At 33.2% G+C, this 25,391-nt stretch overlaps 1 protein-coding gene across 1 annotated transcript; it reads left to right on the top strand.

The window, feature by feature from the left end:
- The first annotated feature begins 17,488 nt into the window (after nucleotides 1-17,488).
- On the top strand, nucleotides 17,489-22,724 carry LOC126893016 (ATP-dependent DNA helicase PIF1-like). The gene is made up of 3 exons (XM_050662955.1): nucleotides 17,489-17,507; nucleotides 21,803-22,389; nucleotides 22,437-22,724. The coding sequence occupies exons 1-3, from the start codon at nucleotides 17,489-17,491 to the stop codon at nucleotides 22,722-22,724; spliced, it is 894 nt and encodes a 297-aa protein (XP_050518912.1).
- Nucleotides 22,725-25,391: the final 2,667 nt, after the last annotated feature.

Raw genomic sequence — 25,391 nt, 5'->3', positions numbered from 1 at the left:
AAACCTAAAAATTCTTCTTTTCTCGATTTAAGGGGTTTTAGGACCTCTGGGAAGATAAAAATTTGCATGAGGGCATAATTTTATATCCTTTATCGAAAACAAGTAGCGGCGCTGATCGGTGCAGGGGCATTTTTGACCATCTTATCCCGCTATATATATAGTGGCTAAACACCCCTTTAGGGGTTACGCCGCTTACGCTCTCTAGATCTATGTTTTGAGGTAGATCAGTCCTCATGTTCGTTATTTAATTTTCTCTGTTATTTTTCTCCACTCTTTCCTGTCTCTGGTTTTCCCTTTCCAATGTCGTATGCCCGCATTGTTGAGATCACTTACTACTTCTTGTAACCATGTAGATCTTGGTCTTCCACGTCTTCTTTTGCCAGCTGGTGTCCATTCCAATATTGAGTATATCGTCGTAGTTGATCCGGATCTCCATATGTGTCCTAGCCATTTTGCTCTTTGCTGTTTTATTTTACATACTATATCCTCCTCAATTTCTTCCAGTAACTCAAGGTTCGTTCTTTGTCTAAATTCATTGTCATTTATTTTTATTGGTCCTAATATTGCTCTTAGTATTTTTCTTTCTTGTATTCTAAGGTTTTCCTCTTGTTTTTTTGTCATGCTAAGAGTTTCGGCTGCATACATCATCGTCGGTCGAATTATTGTTTTGTATACTTTCATTTTTGATTTCTTACTCAATAACTTATTTTTAAGTAATTTTTTATTTGCATGGAAGCTCTTATTTGCTGTAATAATCCTTTCTTTGATTTCGGTTTCTCTTTCTCCATTGTTTGTTATTAATATTCCTAAATATTTAAATTTTTCGACTTCTTCAAAAGTGTATTCTCCTACTCTAACCTTTCTGTTTTCAAAGTTTTTGTCAAATCTCATTATTTTGGTTTTCTCTTGGTTTATTTTTAATCCCATTACTTTTCCTTCTGTTACCATTTCGTTTAACATTCGTTCCATTGTTTTTCTATTTTTTGTTATTAGCACAATATCATCAGCGTATGCTATTATTTGTCCTTCTCTCGTTCGGAGGGTGCCTTTGTTGATCTTCCTGACGACGTATTCTAGGGCAAGATTAAACAGAGTTGCTGATAATGAATCTCCTTGTCTCACCCCTTTATTGATGACAAATTCTTCTGTGTCGCCTACTTGAGTTTTTATACTAACTACAGTTCTACTCATTGTCATTTGTATTAATCTTCTTAATTTATGTTGTATTCCCATTTCTTTCAGAGCTACCATTAGTTTTGATCTATTTATTGTATCAAATGCTTGTCGAAAATCTATAAAAAGCAGTTCAATTTCTATTTTATATCCATGAGCTTTTTCCATAATTTGTTTAACTGTATGTATGGCATCTGTTGTAGACTTTCCCTTAACAAATCCGCATTGATAGTGTCCTATGATATTCGTGGTAGCTTCGGTCAGTCTTCGTTGTATTAAGGCGGACATGATTTTATATGCTGTGTTTAATAGCGTCAGTCCTCTGTAGTTTTTACACATCTGTTGATCTCCTTTTTTATGAATCGTGATAATTTGTCCTTTGTACCATTCTTCCGGCATTTTTTCTTCGTCCCATATGTCTTTTATTAAATTGTTTAATCTATCTTTTAATTCTTCACCACCATATTTTATAAGCTCCATATTGATACAGTCCGATCCTGAGGCTTTACCATTACGGCTGCTATTAATAATTTCCTCAACTTCCTCTTTTGTTGGTATTTGTAGCTGGTTTCCTAACATCATTGTCTCTTCTCCTCTGTTTTCATTTAGGTCTTGATCTTGTTGTTCTGTTAATAATTCTTTAAAATAGTTAGTCCAAATTTCTTTATACTCTTCATCGTTTTCTGATACTTTTCCATTTTTATCTTTTATGCTTTTTATCTTTCCTTTAAACGTTTTGTTCTGCTCACTAATTTTCTTATAGAATTCTTTTGTGTTTCTGTTCTTACTCTCTTTTTCTATTTCTTTTATCTTATCATCCAACCACTCACGTCTAATTTTCCTTATTTTTTTCTTACATGCATGCCTTATTATATTGTATTCTTCCCTATAATCCTGTCTATTTGTTCTTATCCACATTTGTCTCATTTCTACCTTCTTTTTTAACATTTTATGGCATTCTTCATTATACCATTCTTGTCTTTTTTTGTTTCTTTTTATCCCTACGTGTACTTCCGCTGTTTCATTTATACATTTTTTTATATTTCTCCATTCTGTTTCTATATCCTTTGTAGGTTTAGATTGTTCCTTCAGTTTTTTGTTCATGTCATCAGCATATTTAATCCTTATGTCTGGAGTATTCAGTTTTTCTACGTGCCATTTATTTTTTGTTGTCGTGTTTTTTAGTGTTATTTTGACTTTTTGTCTTACTTTTGCAGTCACCATAAAATGGTCTGTGTCTGCATGTGCACCTCTGTAGGACCTCACGTCTGTTACCGATGTTTGCTTCCTTCTTGTAATCAGAATATGGTCTATTTGTGACCATGTTTTTTGGTCTGGGGAAATCCACGTCACTTTATGGTATTTGGGATGTTCGAATTTTGTACTAACGATAATCATATTGGTACTAGATGCTAGATTACATAATCGTTGGCCATTGTCGTTAGTTTTTTCGTGTATTGTGTGCTTACCTGCTACTTGGTTAATGTAGTCTTCCTTACCTATTTGGGCATTAAAATCTCCCATTACCAGTATTGTGTCTTCTCTAGGTAACTTCTCCATTTCTCGTTCGAGTTCCTCATACAATTTGTCTTTTTCCTCCGCAGTAGCACTTTCAGTTGGGGCATATACGTTTATGATTGATATATTAAATGGTTTGGCGTTAATTCTCAGGTAAGCCATACGTTCATTTATTGGTTTAAATTGCATAATGTTATTTTTTATTTTTCCCATAATTATGAAAGCAACTCCATATTGACCTTGTTTTTCATGTCCCGAGTACTGTAGTGTGTAGTTTTTTCTATTTATTTCTCCTTGACCTGCCCATCTGATTTCTTGAATCACTGCAATATCAATTTGGTATCTTTCTAGTTCTGAGACGATATCCTGCATTTTTCCTGGTTCAAGCATTGTTCTGATGTTCCACGTACTTATTTTTAGTTGATCACATTTTTTCGGTTTTTTATTATATTTTTTTGTGTTCGTATGTTTTATTTTATCTAATCTGTTCAGGTCCTTTTCCTTTGCCATTTTCGTGTCCGTTTTTTGTGTTGTATCCAATATTTGTTTTTTTATCAGTTTTTTGGCGTGTCCTGCTTTGCCCTTTCCAGTTCATTCTTCTCTTTGTTCCATTTCCATTCAGTCCCGTCAATAATTAATTTTTGATAACCTACTCTAGTGTTCTTACCGTTTTCTTTTTGAAATTTTGCAATTCTCCGTATTTCTTGTTGTATTTTCATCTCTTCTTGCGTTAGATCGTTATTGATATATATTTCCGGCTTTGAATTCCTTAGTTTGTTTTTGTTCTTCATAATTTTTATTTTTTCATTTTTGTTTTTTAGTTTTACAAGACATGTTTTGTCCCCTATTTTATAAGCTTCTTCTATTTCTACTTTAATACCTAATTCTCTTTCCACGAAATCTGCCATAACCTCATTGACTACATTTGGGTTATTTGTATCCATCGGTAGACCCTGGACAATAACATTGTTAGCTTTTCTCTCTTTCTCGAACTTTTCTACCTTCATTTTCACTATCTTTAGTTCCTGTTTCATTTCATCATTTTCTTTTTGTAGTTGTTGGTTACTTTGTTTGAATTCATTTATTTCTTTTCTTAATTCTCGGAGGTCATTTCTATATTCTCGTTGTTCTTCTTTTATTCCTTTTACCTCCGATGTTAAACTTTGTGTTTGATCTGTTAAATTTTGCATCATTTTTAAAAGCTGATCAATTTTGTTTTCATCTTTCTGTTGTTTGGTTGGTGTTCTGGATAGTTTCTTGCTCTTGTTAAAAATATTGTCTGCATCTATCTCTAGACTTCTCTTTTTACTGTCTTCTGAGGTGTAATCAATATCACTATCCACCATTTTTTATGTATTTGTACTCTATATTAAAGCAAGCGATAAGCTCTAGTTCCCCAGTCGACCCGGCGAAGGCTCTAGAACTTCTCAAGCAATAATTGAGTATGACTTTAAATATATTAAAATTCTTTTTACTTCGAAATCTTGTTTACTTAGTTTATTATAATTGATTGATTTCCTTTCTTGGATTTTTAAAACTTTTTGGAAAACCGGCAACGTCGCTTTTAATTTGATCAAGACTTGTTCTCTTATCTGTTGTCAAAAGAACTGGAATTTATAAAATGTCGTTTGTTTTGATTAACATAAAATGTTCTATAAGTTACTTATAGGCCGATTTTTGCCACTATTTTTTGCACTTTAGATAGTTTATGACCTTATACAAATGTTCGCATATAGTTAATATTTTATTTCGCACTATTACCTCAAAAATCGGAATAAACTCTGGTGAAAATGTTTAACACTTTTATTTCGCACAATGCGTTGTTGCCCGATTCCTATCCCGCTATAGCCTTTATAAAAAAACGTAATTAGCTTTTAAACTACCCTGTATAACATTACAAAACTGCATATTTTAAGAAAGAAGACATAGAGTAGAATCTAAAAATGTAAAAATATACAGGGTGTCCCATTTAAAAAAACGAAGTTTTAAGCAACTTCCGGTATAACCGGAAGTGGCAAATTGATGAAAATATTTTCATTAAATAGTTCACCCTTCAAAACCCCTTCATTCCAATTTTCATGATTCTGTTGCCTTTAGTTCTCTAAATATTTCTAATAGGCCAGTCATCTGCCTCACCCTATATAGCAAGGAACTCACTAGTTTGATATGAATTTATAAGTATTTTATTAATATTATATAAAATTACACGAAGAAACTAAAATTAATTTAAAATTGAAACCTCAGTCAGTAAGTATGTATATTGTTGAGGAATTGCATTAGTGACACAACTTACTTTACTTGAATTTTTTCAGATTTTTTAAGTTCAAATTGCGCTCACAAAAAAAAGAACCTAAAAATTCTTCTTTTCTCGATATAAGAGGTTTTAGGACCTCTGGGAAGCTAATAATTTGCATGAGGGCATAATTTTATATCCTTTATCGAAAACATAAGTAGCTGGGCTGATCGGTGCGGGGGCATTTTGACCATCTTATCCCGCTATAGCGTTTCGTAGCAACTTTCACACCCTGTAGAATTGTAGTAGTTGGATATCAAAAACTCTATTTATGTTAAAATGATTTTTAATATAGTCTACTATTATTAAAAATTATTAGTATAGCTAAATGTTATATTTTAGTATACAGGGTTGGTCGAAACTCGGAATGAGGATTTTCTGAATTTTCTTAAATGGAACACCCTTTATTTTAGTATTGCAATGAAAAGACATTTTATGGTACCTTTTTATTTCTTAAGCATTCCCTATACCTAAATGCTTTAATTTGTACTTAATTGTTAATCGCGCCAAGAATGTTAACTACGTAGGTATTTTGATAGCTCAACCATTATTAACAATTTTAAAGATCAGTCTAGATTACATACATAATCGGTTGCCTCTTTTACCATTAGGTGTCGAGGATTCCTCCTTTATATAATACTCTCTGCAAATTTACGCCACTTCTTCCTATCTGCTGCTAAAACTTTTGCTTCTTGCCACGATGTTCCTCTTTTCATGAGTATTTCGTTTACACTAGTGTTCCAGCTTTTCCTTGGTCTGCCCCTCGTGCTTTTACCCACTGCTTTGGCCTCCCATGTCATTTTCACTTGTCTCTCACCACTCATTCTTATCATGTGTCCAGCCCATTTTAACTTCTTTTCTTCAACTTTTTCGTTGAGCGATTTTACCTGTAATTAATGTCTTATATCTTCGTTTCTTCTTTTGTCTAATCTTCTTGCTCCCACCACTTTTCTTAAGTATCTCATTTCTGTAGCTTGTAATCTTTTTCTTTGTCTGTCATTAAGTACCCAGTTTTCTGCCCCATATATTGTAATTGGCATAACTCATATACAGTTTTATATACTGTCATTTTGGTTTTCCTCGATATTTCTTTTTTGTTTAGGAAATTTTTATACAGTGAATAATAAGTTCTCGTTGCCAATTTTATTCTATTTCCAATTTCATCTTCTTGTGTACCTTTGTTGTTTAACATTATTCCCAAATACTTAAACCTTTCAGTCACACACCTAGAAAGGGGCATCCAAAAATTATAAAATTTGGTAGATATGCTTGAGAGAGGTAACTATAAAACAACACGTAACAAAAAAATACTCCCCCTCCATCTGTTTTTCTTGTTACCACTTGTACCTCACATGGTACATGTTGCCTTTAAGGATGTTACAAAAAAAAAACAAAATCAACTAATTAGTATTTAATTTATTCTAATACTAGAAATAAATTTATTATTATCATCTAACAAAATACAAAAAAAGAGTAGTTGTTTAGAGTATTACTTAAGAGCCTATATATTATGAAAATCAGCAAAACAATTCCTGCCATTTACTTCATCTTCTATAACTTCTTGGTCGTTGTTTGGCTCTTGCTCCAAATCATCCTCTACATCTTGAGAATTAGCTTCTTATTCATCTGAACGAGCACTTTCATTCAAAAATTGAACTATTTCATCATTAGTTTCCATTTGAGTATCATCCTCCCATCCATCATCTACCTCGTCAAGATTCGGATTATCTGAATCATCGTCATTTTCAAGATAATATGGTAACTCCTCATTTGTAAGTGTTTTTTACTATATTGGCAATATCTGAAAATAAATATTTCATGAAGTAACATGTTTTACACGAAAATATATCTGGACCTCGGAGGTAAACTATACTATGCTATTTTAAGCAACTTTTCAGTAGAGCAGTTTGAATATTTTAAAAATCTTATATATCCCATAATTAGGTATCTTTCGCTCCGAAAGACAATGTGATTATATTTTAATTATCACATATAACTAGTTTATACAATCCAAGTAATAAAACGTTAAAATTTGCCCTAATTACTGTAATTAATGGTAATTTACAGTGACATAGTGTAGTTTACCTCTGAATGTTTTAAAAATCCTATATATCCCATAATTAGGTATCTTTCGTTTTGAAAGACAATGCGATCGTATTTTAATCATAACATATAACTAGTTTATACAATCCAACTAATGAAACGTTAAAATTTGCCCTAATTACTGTAATTAATGGTAATTTACAGTGACATAGTGTAGTTTACCTCTGAATGTTTTAAAAATCCTATATATCCCATAATTAGGTATCTTTCGTTTTGAAAGACAATGCGATCGTATTTTAATCATAACATATAACTAGTTTATACAATCCAACTAATGAAACGTTAAAATTTGCCCTAATTACTGTAATTAATGGTAATTTACAGTGACATAGTGCAGTTTACCTCTGATAGGTTTGATCTATACTTATAAAATATCTATTGAATTTAAAGGTATTTAAGCCCAAAAAAATTAGCTAGGTACTTCTCATGAAACAAATTTTTAATTTAGTTGAATGTTATTACAGTAAAACCTGTGTTAACGGCCACCTGTCAAAATCGGCAGCCTGTACTAACGGCCATTTATATAATACGGAGGTGGCCAAATAATCTCATTATTTTTAAAACCCACTTCATAGAAATTTACCAGTTAATATCGGCCAAAATATTTTTGTATGGGTACTTGTTGATAATACCCAATATTGCGAAATACCCAATACTATTTTATTACTTATCGTATTTATCTAAAATGAGATTAAAAATAACCTGCATAATAATTTATTACGGTGGTGGTCGGTAACACGAAGGATGTCGTAAAATAAAAAACCTTTGTCGCTAATAAACATAATAAAAATATTATAATAGCTGAGAAAGTGAAAATTCTGGTTTAAATTTACAAAAGTTTGCCGAAAAATATAGTGTTGTAAAATTATGAAGCCGTATTATAAAAAAAAGAATGTGTGTGTACTTATTGTATGTATAGCCTCTTATATATGTATAGAATATGTATGCCTCTTGATTTCTTTTTTGTATGTACATTTTCCATAGCCTTTTCTTTTCTCTGACTTCTTTTTTAATATCGTTGTTCCACCAGCTTGTCTGCTTTTTATAATTATTTCTTCTGGTATACCCGCAAACTTGCCCTGCTGTTTCTAATAGTATTGCCTTAAATCTGATCCACTTTTCTTCCACATTTCTACTTTGTCTTCTCTTTTCAATCCTTGCAAACTGTTTTACTGTTTTTCTGTTTTTTCTACATACTCATTTCTTGTTTGCAAGTTTCTCAGCTTATAGGTTCTTATTCTTCCGCTATAGTTTTTGTTTTGTATCTGTTTTCGGTCCTCGACTTTGTTGTTATTCTTGAATACTCCTAGTAGATAATGGTCACTACCTATATCATAGCTTCTTTTCACTCTGACATCTTTAACTTTACTCATTTTTGCTCGAGGAACAATTATGAAGTCTATTATTGATTTTTCATTTCGCTGGGGCATTGCTCTTGTTATCTTGTGTATTTCTTTGTGTTCAAAGAAAGTGTTGGCTATAACTAAATCATTATGTATACAAAACTCTAGCAATCTTTTCCCGTTTTTATTAATTCTGTGTTCTCCGTGCCTACCTATAGCTCCTTGCCATTTCATGTTTTCGTTTCCCACTCTAGCATTGAAGTCTCCCAATATTATGAGTGTTCCCTCATAATCTTCTACTGTCTGCTGTAGTTGTTCCCAAAATTGATTTTTGTCGTTTGCTTTGTCACTTTCTCCAGGTGCGTATATTACAATCAAAGTTATAATATCGCTTTTACTACAATTCATTGATATTTTCAATAGTCTCTCATTGATGAACTCCCAATTTCTTATACCTTTTACTTTATCTTTGGGTATCAAACAGGCTACTCCTGCTTTGGCCCATTCAGTTTCCTTTACACCACTGTATATTAATAGATTTCCATCTCCTATTATTTGTGTCCCAGCTCCCTTTTTTTTGTCTCAGTGATGGCTATTGCAGCATAGTTTGTGTTGCTAAGGGTTTCTACTAATTCTAACTCTTTTCCACTTATTCCTCTAACATTCCATGTCGCTGTTCTCCATACCTCTCCTTTCTTATCTATAACTTTCAGTTCCATTTCTTTTCCGTTTTCATTGCCGAATTTGTCATCATTTTGTCCGCCTCTGCTTTTATTAGTTTTTTGGATTAGCTCTGTTGCTCTCTTTTTCAATTGTGCCAGTTTCCATATTCCATTTCCATATTTCATCATTTATAATGATCTTCTGGTATTTAACTTTTACAACATTACCTTTTTGTCTCTGTTCATTTGCATATTCTCTTAGTTGTTTTTGAATCTCTCTTTCTTGGATCGTATAGTCATCATCAATAAAAAGTTTTCTTCCTTTAATATGTCTTAACTTGTTCTTATTTTTCATTATGTCTGCTTTATCACCATCTGTACTCAATTCTAACTTACACATTCTCTTATTCAGTTTGGTTATCTGTTTTATCTCACACTTTGTTCCAAGAAAAGTTTGCAACTGATTATCTATATCTTCTTTTAGCTCTATAGTATCTCCTGCAGTTTCAAATCCGGTGATAATAATGTTATTTCGACGTTCTTTCTTTTCCATAGTTTCAAGTTTATATTCTAGCACCCTGATTTTAGTTTTCATTACTTCATTTTCTCTCCTAATCTCTTTTAATTCTTCCAAACTCTGCTTCCATTCACTTGTCAAATCTTTGACAATTTTTATTAATTCTTTACGCTCAGTTCTCATTTCTTTCATTTCATTTGCTATCTCTCTCATTCCGTTTGTTACTTCTTTAACCATCTCGCTCATTTCATCCATTCCGTATTCCTCTGATACGCCTATGGACATGTGTAATATGTGTTGCCTATCTGCTAGCGCCAACCTTAGACAAGGAAAAAAGAGAGGACGGGTAACACTCATTAAACACACACGTTCCAAAAGTGAAGCCAGTTTTTGGTTTGTTTGTCACCAAAAACATGGCGGTCACGTCAAAAATAACAATGGGTTGCCAGTGGTGGGTGTTCGTTGAAGGTTAAAATTTCATAAAAAATGAAGTAAATCATCATCTAAAATTCATAATAAAAACATATGTATGTATTGAAACATATGTACGTAATATGAGCAACTTAATAAAACATTTACCGTACACAAATTCTTCATTTTAAATACATTTCATGTTTTCATTTTAAATACTCAATGCATAACAATACCCCAAAGATACGTCGATGATCAAAATCTCTGGTGTCGGTTTGGCTTCACTTTTGGTCATAGGATTACTCGTCCTCTCTCTTTCCTTGTCTAAGGCGCCAACGATCATTTACAATTCAACCTTGCGGATAGATAAATCGCTACCAACAGATAAGACGCCACGTTATTTTGATTTCAGCCTACCTCGAATATTATTAGTCCTATTGTGTCACTAACACTCTCAGCACTTTGTTGTAGTATATTATTTGCTCACAGTTCACTCTTACAATTTCTAATTCTCGATATTTCCGAAATTCGGATGAAATATCAGAGCACTCAAAATTGCGTTGTTTATCAGCACAGTGGCGTACCTCCCCCCAGTCTAGATTAATATGTATTTATTTCCGAAAAATTATTTGTGATTGAATATTTTCACGACCAACCTAATAAAATTTCACGTGTTTTTTGTTGAAATTAATGTTTGGCTTGAATCACCAATAACTCACAAATTAAAGCAGTTAGGTATAGGGAATGCTTAAGAAATAAAAAGGTAGCATAAAATATCATTCCATTACAATAATAAAATATAGGGTGTTCCATTTAAGAAAACTCAGAAAATACTCTTTCCGAGTTTCGACCAACCCTGTATAGTATAATTCAACATTTAGCTATACTAACAATTTTTAACAATAGTAGACTATATTATAAATCATTTGAACATAAATAGAGTTTTTGATGTCAAACTACTACAATTCTACAGGGTGTGAATGTTGCTAGGAAATTTAGAAAAAAAACGTAATTATCTTTTAAACTACCCTGTATAACATTACAAAACCTCATATTTTAAGAAAGAAGGCATCCAGGAGAATCCAAAAATGTAAAAATATACAGGATGTTCCATTTAAAAAAACGAAGTTATAAGCCACTTCCGGTATAACCGGAAGTAGCAAATCGATGAAAATATTTTCATTAAAGAGATCACTCTTCAAAACCCCTTTATTCCAATTTTCATGATTCTGTTTCCTTTAGTTCTCGAGATATTTCTAATAGGACTTTTATCTGCCTCACCCTGTATACTACAAATAATTAAGTCAAAATATTTGTATTATGTCACCATATTACAAGACTCATGAAGTACCTAACAATATGAAATCATAATCATAAGTAAAATCAACAACTGTAAATGTGTTAATTTCATAAGGAAACCACTAAGATTATTAATTAAAATGGCTTTATATTTTAAACAAATATGTATTTATAGTGCATAAATCTATTTTGTATAATATCACAATGGTAGATATTGTAACAAAATAAAATTTTAATCATTTAAATCTGATTTTGAACAAACTTAAGGGGAACGGAGCAAAATGCAAAATTTTGACGCATGTCAAAATTTTCAATGTGTTTTAAATGTATTCATTTTTTTCGACTCATGAGAAAACTAATAAGTGTTTATGAAAAATTTAAACATAGAATGAAAGACTATTTTATTACCGAGGGACAAAAGTCCCTTAGAATAAATAAAAAGTTTTATTTTGAATGACATATTTGCAATTAAAAATCACACTAAATTTTCTCTTTTATTGTCATCCCTGTAACTTATTAAAATAAACATTATAAAAGTTTTCAGAGACTTTCGGCCCTGATAATGAATAATGTAATCTTTCATTCTGCGTTTAAATTTTTCAAAAATATTTATTAGTTTTCTCAGGATTCGAAAAAAATGAAAACACATTGAAAATTTTGGCATGCGTCAAAATTTTGCATTTTACTCCGATCCCCTTAAGTATGAAATCTTGCAATTTTCTCAAAACTCTAAATTTTGACTTATTTCTCTATGGAACTGAGGTATCGCCACAGTATAAAGAGGGACAGTAAAACTTCTTCTATGTCGGCACTTTGATCTCAAGAAGTAACACCGGCAGAGTACGCCATGTAATTCACCAGTGGTGGATGCGGGGTTTCCTGTTAAAACCCGTACGTTTCAACGCGACTAGAAATGCGAGAGTAGTGTTCTAGCGACTGGGAACATTGCGCGGTCGCCATGCGCGACTAAAGATTTTACTTCCAATTTTTCGGAGAGAGGTTCTACTGTCCTTCTTTATACTGTGGTATCGCTATGTTACAATAGTTTGTTTGGGAAAATCCATAAACAATGTCGTAGAAAAGGGGGAGGGGGGACTTTGCTTATTACAACGGTATACGACAGGGGGAGGGGGCCATGAGTGCACATCCGACGTCGTTTGATATAGGCTATTTAAATTTGTGGCTATCTAAATATAATTTTTTACTATCTTCTACCAGAGGGCAGACTTATTAAGAGTATCAGATAGGTAATGATATAAAAACGTAAAACTTCAATACTACCTATATAATATATTATAAAATATACTAATATACATCAATTAAATTGAAAAATAAAAGAAACGGCATCGAAATCAAAACAAAATAAGTATTAAGATCTATATTATGATGCAGTTAAGAAAATGATGTATACGAACTCCGAGATACAGCCTCTAGTTGTGCAGTGAAATTCGTAAATAAAGTTTGAGAGTTTGAGAATTAAAAAAATCCAGAAATAACATGAAATTAAAACAAATACTAAAAGGGGGGTCATGAGTTGCAATTGCGACGTCGACATGGGGAGGGGGGCGACTGTAAATAAAGCTTTACGACGAAAGGGGGATATTAAAAAGTCCCAAAATTTTACGACGTTATTTATAGATGTTCCCTTTTAAATAAATGAGATAGTTAATTTTATGTTTTTTTTTAAATGGGTGTTAGTAAGTAAAATGTTAATTTGTAGATATACAGAGTGAGCTTTATGTGTGGAAACTCAATTAACTCGGAAACGGCTTGCACGATTTTTATAGATTTTGGTGTTTAAGGGTTTTCTAATGCGGCCGATATTATAGTGGTAATTACATTAATGTCATATCACCTGTTTTTTTAAATGTAATGTATATTTTTTCGTTTTATAAACACCCTGTATATTTTTTTCGTTTTGAAGTCGTTAAGAAATACTGATTATTTTTCATGTTATATTCTCTATACCTAAATGTCACAGTTTCGGAGTTATTACTACATCTATTAACAAAAAATTTAAGCAAGTTATAAAAATAAATTTTTTCGACCCGGGCAGACATTATTTTACTTTCTTTGGATCATTGGGAACAAAAAAGGTATATGTAACTTTAAATTATATACTGTAATTAAACTTTATAATTAAAACTTTATATTATAATTATAACTCGGAAACGATTAATTTTAGAGAAAAATTATAAAATACCTTTTTTGTTTCCAATGATCCAGAGAACTCAAAATAATGTCTACACGGGCCGAAAAAAATTGATTTTTATAATTTGTTTAATTTTTTTTAATAAATATAGCAATTACCCCGAAACTGTAGCAGTTAGGTATAGGAAATATAACATGAAAAATAATCAGTATTTCTAAGGACTTCAAAACGCAAAAAATATACAGTCCATTTGAAATAAGAAAGTTCATTAGATTTCCAGAAAAACAGAAGATCTGACAACAATGTAATTACCACTATAATATCGGCCGCATTAGAAAACCCTTTTCCAACAAAACCTATAAAAATCGTGCAAGCCCTTTCCGAGAGAATTGAGGGTTTCCATACATAAAACTCACTCTATACTCAACAAATAAATAGAATAAAAAATATACCTCTCAAATCCTGTATAGTATTTTGGAGTTTTCTTTTATCATTTTTGAGCTGAAAATTTTCCTTGCTTAAATTTCGATTCTTATTTTGCAAGTCTACAACTTGACCAGCCTTTTCCAGCTGGTTCTGAAGTCGATAATTTTCTTCTTTTGTCATTTTGTCTTGGTCCTGCTCTTGTCGCAACGTTTTTATTTGCTGTTGCAACGATTCTATAAACTTGTCGGTAATTTATTAGTTTCTAGATCTTGTTGCTGAGCCGCGATCTTCCTTGAATATTCTTCATTCATTTCCCTTGGCCTTTAAAGGATTTCCTTGTTTTTTTTGGCGAGGATTTCAGTTTTCTCTTCAGCCTCTAAAAACAAATAATAAAAAGCTAAATTTAGCAAAAAATATACATATAATAAGTATTTGTTAGTTCTAACGGTAACTAGACTTAATAATCTTGGAAAATTCTAAAATCACATAGAAAATAAGAATCACACCGAAAAGGACACACCTAAAATTTAACCGCAATTCAAGCTGAAAATACTTTCCTGAAGTGGAAATCAAAACACCTGCCTTTTTGTTACACCCTGTAGTTCTAGAAAAAAGTCTGTAAACAATCTACAAGTATCAACATATTTTATTTAGTAAGGTCAACTGTTTTAAATATTTAGGAAGTGACTATAAATGATGCTAGTAATTTAGAAATTACAATTACATACTGGAAAATAGAGGTAAGTCTAAATGTGTGTGTGTGTTCACAAAGAGAGGATGGCATTAGATAAACTTTTTGCCACAGATATTTGAAAGTTAAAGATGTCATATTAAATTTTTATTTTAGAATCTTTAAGAAATTGTATGATAATATCATTAATAGTTTTGGTGTTGAAGCTTAGTAGGTGTGAAATATTCAGCGGTAAACTTACATTCCGCTCCTAAAGTCTAGCAATTAGTGCTTTCGTATGGTATTTAGTAAGTTCACAATTAAAGATTATATGATTTAAATCTATTTAGAAGCAGAAGCGTATTCAAACCTATACGATGAACTCGATACCAGGGAAGGAGAAACGAAGATATATAAAATAGCCAAACAGAGAGCAAAGAAAGCAAAAGATTTCAATCAGATTAGATGTATCCGAGATGAAAATAATAAAATACTAATTTACGAAAAGGATGTCAAAAAGAGATGGAGAAAGTATTTTGACAGTTTATTAAATGAAGAATTTGATAGACAGCCTGTGGAGTCAACGGAGACAGTAACAGCAACGTTCACCAAAATAACAAACGAGGAAGTGGCTCAAGCGCTTCAAAAAATAAAGAAAGGAAAAGCGGTCGGACCAGATAATATTCCTGGGGAAGTATGGACAGCATTAGGAGAGACAGAAACAAGGTGGCTAGCAGGTTTATTTAATAGAATGATGAAAGTTGGACAAATGCCAGACGAATGGAGAAACGGTATACTAGTAGCTATCTACAAAAACAAGGGAGATATACAACAATGTACAAACTACATGGCTATAAAACTGCTTAGTCACACCATGAAAATATGGGAGAGAGTCATTGATAGACGGATACGTGAAGAGACCGAAATATCCGAGAATTAATTTGGATTTATGCAGGGCAGATCAACAACAGATGCAATTTTCATTATAAGATGGAAAAATACAGGAGTAAAGAAACCAACGCTCATATGGTATTCATTGATCTTGAGGAAGCATATGATAGAGTTCCTCGAGAGATTCTGTGGTTGGCACTCAATAAGAAAGGAGTTCCTGGCGAGTATGTAAAGATTGTGAGAGATATGTATGAGGGAGTAACGACTAGTGTTAGGACAGGTGTGGGAGAGACTGATAAATTTCATGTGAAAGTAGGATTGCACCAAGGCTCGGTGCTTAGTCCTTATTTATTCTCATTAGTTTTAGACCAGATAACAGCGAAACTACAGGGTAACATTCCATGGTGCTTGATGTATGCTGATGATGTCGTGTTAGTAGGAAATAGCGAAAGAGACTTAGAACAAAAACTGGAACAGTGGAGACAAGCTCTGTAGGAAAAAGGTTTAAAACTTAGTAGGACAAAGACAGAGTATTTGGAATGCTCTTTTAAAGATGGAGTTACTACAAATAAAATGGTATCATTGGATGGTGAACTCATTGTGAAAAGCAATAGTTTTAAGTATCTGGGATCGGTATTACAGAGTAATGGAGAAATAGATGGAGATGCATGCAGTAAAATTAGGGCTGGATGGATGAAGTGGAAGGAAGCGAGTGGTGTATTGTGTGACAGAAAAATTCCAATGAAGTTGAAGGGAAAATTCTATAAAACAGTCTTGCTATGATGTACGGAACTGAATGTTGGGCAGTGAAAAGGAAAGAGGAACAACGAATGCATGTGGCGGAAATGAGAATGCTTAGATGGATGAGTGGAGTGACAAAAAAGGATCAAATTAAAAATGAGTATTTTGGGGGAAGTCTAGGTGTGGCACCAATTGATGTCAAAATCAGAGAGCATAGGTTAAGATGGTTTGGTCATGTTCAACGTCGAGACGCTAATCACCCAATACGAAGAATTGCTGAAGTGCAGATTCCTGGAAGCAGTAGGAGAGGAAGACCAAAGAAGACGTGGGGGAAGGCGATTAGGCAGGACATGTTGGTAAAGGGGATTCATATTGTAAATCTGCAGTAGAGTACTTAGTTATCACATAAACAGTGCTATTCCTATTTTAGCTAAATGTGCAGGAAAGTTGGCATGGTTTAATCTTAAGCGACTTAGGGATGTGGAATAAAATCGAGTAACGTGATAATCAAATATATGTGGGATATTTTACGGAAGTTGTGGGTATATGTAAGTGTATGGATTCCTCGAAGTTTGTACAAACTTGAGCCACATAGTTTCCCATTTCTTTCTTAATTTTTTATGCAATTCTGGAATGTAATCGCTGGAGATTGTTAAATTTACTAGGTATTTCATTTAAAGTTGCTGAATTCTTTGCCATTTCATCCACTATCAAATAAAATGACAAATGTAAGTCTAAATGGACCGATCAAATAAAATGACAATACACGTAAATCAAAATGTAATTCCGTACAGGTTGAAATAAATTTTTTATCAAACTTAAAAATAGGTAATTTTTGCACAAAATTTAAGTACTTTTTTAACTGCTGCGGCAATTCATGTTTTTGTTAAGGTTTTTACGATTCTTTTATGAAAAGCTGAAGAGAAAATCTTTCATACAAGACTTACTAAATTAAATTTGACCCTTAATTTATTTAAATAATTGTAAATCAGAAAAACAAATTTGCAAACAACAATTATTTGCATTATAAATAAGCACTATAAAATATTTTGTTTTGCAGAAAAAGTTGCGCTGTATGACCAGAATACAGTAAAAAAAGTTGGTTGAACAATATTAAGCAGTTTATGAAATATTTAATTTGTTCATAAAAAATTACCATTTTTCAATTGCAAAAACGCGGCTGTTGCCGATAGAGAATTCAATTTTTTACGGTCTCATTTTTTTGCCTTTATGTATTTCTTCAATAAATGCATTGCCAAATCAAAATTTCAATTAAACTCTCCTCAAAAATGGCGTTTGAAGATTGTGGTAATTTGTTTAAAACTTGTTTTTTTTTTAATAACATCGCCGGGATTAAAAATTATGAAATGCTGTTTCGATATTTGGGTTCCTGGTAATTTTTGACATATTTACAAAAGAAAAAAGTTTTTCTATAACCAAATTTCCAAATTTAAAAATTCATAATTTGTTTATTTAGCAATATTAACATTTAAAAGGGCGTGAGTTCATCTATCAACCCTACTATTTAACAGTTCCATTTATATACAGAGTGGGCCAAAGAAAACAGTCCACCTCGATATTTGGCAGTATTTATTAGATTTTAAGGAAATGACGAAACAGGTCGATGTTTGATCTATGGGAGACACATTTTTACGGTAGGTACATACATTTGTCATTTGTCAACCCTCTCCCTTCCACTTCCCCACCCCTTACTTTTAAATAGGGAATAGGGGTCGTGTGCTAGTTCATTTAAAAGGTTATTTAATTCTCTATTAAGTAATATAAACGTTAACATAATTATTTCTGCAGGGTGTCCAAGAAAAAAAATATTTTAATTAAATTAATTGAGACAAAAAGAATGTATGTAATTTATTTAATTCAAAATAAGGTCTACTGCTGTCACAAAACAGAAAAAAATTGAAGGCACTCGTGGGAGTGCCGACAGAAGTGAAAACTTCTTATAGAATATAAATTACGAGCTCAATGCTTTTTCTGAAAAATTTATTTCGTCGAAGCGATGACGGTCCCTAATTCAATACTTTTGCCCCATCCAAAAAATGCAAAACGTCCCTAATTAAATTTTCGCTTCAAAAATGTATTTCGTCGAAGCGATGACGGTCGCTAATTAAATACTTTTCCCCCATCCAAAAAGTGCACAACGTCTCTAAAGAAGTTTTCACTTAAAAAATTTATTTCGTCGAAGCGATGACGGTTGCTAATTTAATAATTTTTCCACATCCAAAAAGTGCACAACGTCCCTCAAGAAGTTTTCACTTCAAAAATTTATTTCGTCGAAGCGATGACGGTCGCTATTTTAACCCGGGAGTAGTCGCGCTCACTTCTGTAACGTGAATAGTCGCGTGTTAGATTTCATCTCACAATACGAATTTACAATAAATTCCCCATGCAGAAAGTGTACAAAATCGCTACAGAGGTTTTCACTTCAAAAATACTTTAAACTCTAATCACTTATAATGATTGGAGTAGGGACCGTGTGGCCTCTTATGCGCTTGCTTCGCAAGCTCCTTCGGGTACACACTCTATCCCTCCTCCAACCATCATAACTTCGTTTGAACTTATACATACGCAATTCAACCTATAGTATATACATTAGGTACTAATAAGGCATTCGATTCCATAAAACTCTGGACCGTATTAGAAGAAATGAATAAACGCAAAGATTGATTCTAGATATAGAATACTCCTCAAATACATATACGACAATGCAACTATGCAAATAAATGTATCAGAAGGTCTAACAACAAGCAAAATAAGAACGGAGAGAGAAGTTAGTCAGAGGACAAAAACAAATAAAACAAAAGTGATGACAAATCAATATATCACAATCGACTTAAATGGAAGTGTCGAAAAGTATACCTAGGTCACACGATCAAACTAGGAAAATAGAATCAATTGGTAGAAATAACTAGAAGAATCCGAATGACTTGGGCAGCAGTAGCAAGACTCAGTGATGTGTTAAAGAACAAAAAGATACCAATAAATCTAAAGAAAAGGATATTCAACAGTGGTATTCTACCAATTATGACGTATAGAATGGAGACGATGACACTTACAGAGGTATCAGCCAATAGATTGAGAACGACACAGATCTCTGAGGGAACATATTATAAATTTTATACAAAATGAGGACGTGCGAAGCAGGACGAAAGTGGAATATGTAATTGGAAGAATTGAAATGCAAATGAAACGGACCTGGGTAGGACACGTGGCACGACAACACATCGAAATGTGGACGAGAAACATTGTACATCGGAGACCACGCGAGCACAGTCGTAGTAGAGGAAGATCGCAAAAACGATAGCTAGACGACATCAAAGCAAAAAATGGGGAGAAACTGGCACCAAATAGCACAAAACAGAGAATAATGGAGAACTCATTGGAGGCCTTTGTCCCGGAGTGGATGCAAACAGGCTGAAGAAGAAGATAATATATATACATACAAAATTTATTTCGACTAAACGATGACGGCCGCGAAATCAGTTCTTTATCCCCATCCAAAAATAGGTGTTATACCAATATTATATACGCGCTGCGTGCCTTCTACACTATTTATATATACGTACACATAACAGTATATGTATACGTACAAAATTTATTTCGCCGAAGCGATGACGGTCGCGAATTCAATGCTTTTTTCGTGCAATGCAAAGTGCACAACGTCCTTAAAGAAGTTTTCACTTCAATAATATTAGTATTATTATACGTACATTGTAATAATATACGTACAACATTTATTTCGTCGACGCGATGACGGTCGCGATCACAGTCGCGAAATCAATCCTTTCTCTCCATCCTAAAGTAGATTTTACATTTATTTTAAATTTAAATACTTCTACACAATTTATATATACATACACATAATAAATATACGTACAAAATTTATTTCGCCGAAGAGATGACGGTCGCGATGAGGGTCGCCAAAAAATCCTTTTTCCCCATCCAAAAATAGGTTTTACATTTATTTTAAATTTTAATATTTCTTTACAATTTCTATATACATACACATAATATATATACGTGAAAAATTTATTTCGCCGAAGAGATGACGGTCGAAATGACGGTCGCCAAATAAATCCTTTTTCCCCATCCAAAAATAGGTTTTACATTTATTTTAAATTTAAATACTTCTATAGAATATATATAATATACATACACATAATGTATATACGTACAAAATTTATTTAGCTGAAGAGATGACGGTCGCGATGACGGTCGCGAAATAAATCCTTTTTCCCCATCTTAAAATATGTTTTACATTTATTTTAAATTTAAATACCTCTACACAATTTATATATACATACACATAATATATAGCATAAGCGATGACGGTCGCAATGACGGTCGCGATGACGGTCGCGATGACGGTCGCCAATTCAATGCTTTTTCCCCTATCCAAAAAGTGCACAACGTCCCTAAAGAAGTTTTCACTTCAAAAATGTTTTTTGATAAATAAACATTGCTTATCGCTTAATTTCAATGTTCAAGCTGCCACCGTCTGCCTCTTGGTAGGTTGAATATTGAATTTAAGCGAAAAACAATATTTATTTGTCAAATAAACATTTTTCTCTGTTTTCTGTCAGTAGTACAATGTATTTTGAGTTAAATAAATTGCATACATTCTTTTTTTGTGTGTCAATTAATTTCATTCAAAATAATTTTTCTTTTACACCCTGTATAAATAATTATGTCAATATTAATATTACTGAATAGAGAGTTGAATAACCTTTCAAATGAGGTAGCACACGACCCCTATTCTCTATTTAAAAATAAGTGGGAGACATGGAAGGGAGGGGGTTGACAAATGACAAATGTATGTACCTACCTACAGTAAAAATCTGTCCCCCTTAGATCAAAAATCGACCTGTTTCTTCATTTCCCTAAAATCTAATAAATACTGCCAAATATCGAGGTGGACTCTTTATAGGAAAAATATATGGCTATATCGAGTTTTAAGGAAGTAGAGCTCTTTAAAGATGGGGTCTTGGAGCGCTTCTATTTAGAAAAACGAAAACTGGTACGTTTATTTATCTTCCAAAGATAAATCGATTTCCTAAATTGCAACATTCTAGTACTAGTCATATGCGTCCGTTTTGGGTATGTCAACGGTTATTTTATTGCAAAACTTGTTTGTCTTAATTTTTAAGCATTTTTGATGATTAAATAAATATGTTCTTTGTGGATATATCGCATACATTTTTTCACAGCGATATAGAGGCCACACAATCTCAACAATGTTAGCCATAGCCCCATTAACTAGTCCTTTTTCGACATTAATGTTAGCTCGTAACATTATATAATCTTGCGCCGATGAATATCTCAAACTCCTTTAGTAATCCACATGTCTTGTTGTCATATTTGGTTATATACTTATGCTCCGTGCCCGTGATAATTAGCTCGAGTTGGCTTTTAACCAAGCGCATGCTTTTGAGCTTCTCCAAAATTTAGATTTTGTTCATGTTGAGTTTGAGGAAGAATCGAATGATCAACCAATGAATTATCAACAGTTTCAGCAAACTTGTAGTGCAATGAATGTTTTACAAAGAAAGTTGTTCAATAAAATAACTAGCGGTATACAACAGCAGATGATTGGTGGTACTGGGCGTATTCGTCTATTCCTTACTATGGTGAGGCTGTAACTGGAAAGACGTTTTCCTTTAATGCTGTAAAGGAGCAAGTCAACCGATGTTTCGGTAAAAAAGCTGCAAAAGTTTGTGTACAAACTGGCGTTGCAGCGAGATTAGTGGGTGAAAGAACCATCCACTCTACGTTTAAGCTTCCAGTGGAGAAGGATGGAAAAGTTGGCTCAACTGTACCACCGCTCACTGGCAATTACTTGCGAACATTGCGTAGGGAATCGGAAAATATTGAGTTCCTCTTCATTGATGAGATATCAATGACGCCTTACCAAATGTTGAGTATGATGGAGTCGCGTTGGAGACAGTTGAATAATAGTGATGAGCTATTTGATAATTTAAACGTTATTGTCTGTGGAGATTTGTCGCAATTGCCCCCCATTCCTCCAGGCACTCCAATTTATAAGCAGCCAGCTCGCTATTTCCCTGCTGTTCATTTGTGGAGGACATTTAGCCTTGCAGAATTGATGGAAAATATGAGACAACATCTTGATCTTTTGCTATCTAAGCAACTCACTGAGGCTACCGGTGTATCGGTGAGTTTGCTATTAACAAGGCCATTCGCATACGTCCAACTCGAAAGCAAGTGGAGGACCGTAATAATGCTGTGCTTAACGAGTATAGCGCTGCTGGCACTCAAATATTTAAAATCCTGGCTAAGGATGTATTGTTGTGTGCACAGAGAAATGTTGACAATGTCAATATTGATAAGATTGTACCCAAAGATGACAACAAGATAGGTGGATTACTAAAGGAGTTGGAGATATTCGTCGGCGCAAGAGTAATGTTACGAGCTAACATTAATGTTACTGTATGTATTGACTTCGATCGAGATGGAATTCATATCATTGAACCAAGGCATCTTCATTGAGACACACAGAGAAGACAACTACCGTTAATACTGTGTTTTGCATGCACAGTATTGCACAGTACATAAAATACGAGGCTGTACCGTGGATTATGCTGTTGTCTATCTCGGTAAAAAGCTCTTTTCCAAGGGACAGGCTTATGTTGCACTTAGCAAGAGTGCGTTCCTTTTTGGGTTTGCGAATTGAAGAACTAGAATGTTCAAGGCTCTTAGGAAAGACACCCTGTAATGAAGAAGCTATGGGAGAAAAGGAACGAATGCACAATCAATCCGCAACCGAATGCTTATTAGTTCCAATGCTTATGGAATCCACATTAAATTTGAAAACCAAGTAGGCAAACATAAAATTTTATGAAATATATTTTGATGAATAAATAATTTCCTATATTTCCCCCTAAGTTGTGGGTTAAATATTTTCTTTGATTTTTATGAGTTTAAAGTCGATTACAAAATTTTTTTATGGCATAGAAATTGAATAAACAAAATAGTTTATAATTTTATATTGGGTCCTATAAATAATGAAAACGTTTTATTATAAAAAGTTCTTTTTTATAAAAGTGTAATTATTAATTATTTAAACAATGATCCCCTCATATGAGTCATATACTTTCTTGAAAATATCTTTTGTTTTGATTCAAAGTTTGATAAAAAATTTATTCCAACCTGTTAGGAATTACATTTTGATTTTATTTTATTTTACTGAGCCAAAAAACCAAATTAGAATCATACAGAAAACACCAGTGTTCATAGATTATAAGAGGCAACTTTTCCGTAACAGGATAAAGTGCAAAGACCCAAATAAAAAAATGACATTACCTTTGGTTATTTTGTTTAGGGCATCCTTCACCGAATGATATGAGTCCTTTAGTTAGTGTCTTATACTGGGTATTGAGTTCATTGAACCTGCCTCTTAAAGTAGTGTATTTTCGAAGTAGTTATATTCTTCGATTACTTCTAACTTGACCCTCTTATGAGGGCTAGAAGCAGGTTCTTCCGCCGCAGGGTAATTTTTTGGCCTTCTATGGTGAGCTGTGCTTGTTGTGGTAACACTTGCAGGAATATTCCTATGATCTGGTCCAGCGGCTCCCTGAGCAGCTGAAGCAATTTTTACAGGCTTATTGATGTTCTGTTGAACCTCTTGCAACGGAATCTTTAATTTTTTTCGAGGGGGTGAAGGGTCCATTTTGATTCCTAAATAAACATAAAATTAAAATATACATAAAACGTTTACTTTTATTTGCTTAAGACTAACCGACATGAATTTTTGTGAAAGAAAAATATGGACTAAAAATGAATATAAAAAAGAACAAATAAATGATAATAACTGAACAACTAATTAATATACAAACAAACATGATGTACTGATAGAAAAGGTTGATAAATACAAAAACCTAGGAACAAGGATTTAAAGACAATAATGATCAAACAACAGAAAAAAGGGCCAGAACAGAAATAACAAGGAATGCGTTTGTTAAAATGAAAACAATTCTCGGCAACAAAGAATATAGATTAAAACTGCGAGTAAGAGCTCTGAGATGCTAAGTGTATTCGATACTGCAATATGAACTTAAAAGCTGGACATTGAAGCACGAACACATAAATAAGCTTCAGTCATTTGAAATGTGATGTTACAGGAGGATGCTTAGAAATAGCATGAACACAGAAGAAAACGAGCATGGAAGTATTGCGAGAAATGGGCAAAGTATACAAAATAATAAACACAATAAAAATAAGAAAGTTACAATATCTGGGACACGAAATGAGGGGACAGCGATATGAAATGCTAAGACTGATATACAGGGAAAGATAAGAGGAGGAAGGAGTATAGGAAAAAAAGAGTGTCATGGTTGAAGCATTTAAGGGACTGGTTTACATGCAGTTCTATATACCTCTTCAGAACAGAGGTAGATAGAGTAAATATAGTAATGATGATATCAACCTCCGATTGGCACACAGCACTTAAAGAACAAGAACCAACATGAGTACCTATTGCAATTTTCAGAAAGGCATAAAAACGTCCATATTGAAAGTGAATCCGTCATTGCGAAAACAACACACATTAGAACCACAAGGTGGGGTCACCGGTGACCCCACTGGATAACTTTTTTGACATATGCGTGATTCTGATAAATCTGTATGTTTTCCGCCCATCTAGCTTCAGTATTCCACACGACTCGTAACTGGTGATGCGTGTTTTTGTGAAAGTTCACATTTGTGTTAAAATGCTTTTATATTTTGACTCATTCAGCATTCTGTATATTTGTTTTGCGTATTATTATGTAGCAATACAATTTCTGATTCGAAATTTAATCATTTAGTAATTTTGTTGTTAAATAAGTTTCAACAATATTGTCCATTACGAACGTTGGCTAGTAACATGGCAACTCTGATCTTGCTTGCGGCACTTCTGAATAGTTCGACTGATGTGAGCCCGAACTCCTTCCGCAGGTTTTGGAGCCACGAGTGTCTTCTCCTGCCTGGCCCTATCTTATTGTCTATTTTTCCCTGGACAATCATTTGCAGTAGACGGTACTTATCGTGTGCAGTAGTAATCATCATGGTGGACATGCAAAGGAGAAGTACTGATCATGGACATCGGATACCAAGATCCGGCAGAGGAAGACAAATAGATAAGTACAAGGCTTCCTCGGTCGTAAACCTGCGAAACCC

This window comes from Diabrotica virgifera, chromosome 10 (assembly GCF_917563875.1).
Source record: "Diabrotica virgifera virgifera chromosome 10, PGI_DIABVI_V3a".
NCBI classification, from domain to species: Eukaryota; Metazoa; Arthropoda; class Insecta; order Coleoptera; family Chrysomelidae; genus Diabrotica; species Diabrotica virgifera.
The sequence above is the reverse complement of the archived record's forward strand: the minus strand, read 5'-3'. Positions and strand labels throughout refer to the sequence as shown.

Bases quoted from the DNA above. Each gene is read 5' to 3' on its own strand.
- LOC126893016 (XM_050662955.1), top strand. The intron at 22,390-22,436 runs GTGAGTTTGCTA...CCAACTCGAAAG, and splicing joins CTGAGGCTACCGGTGTATCG to CAAGTGGAGGACCGTAATAA.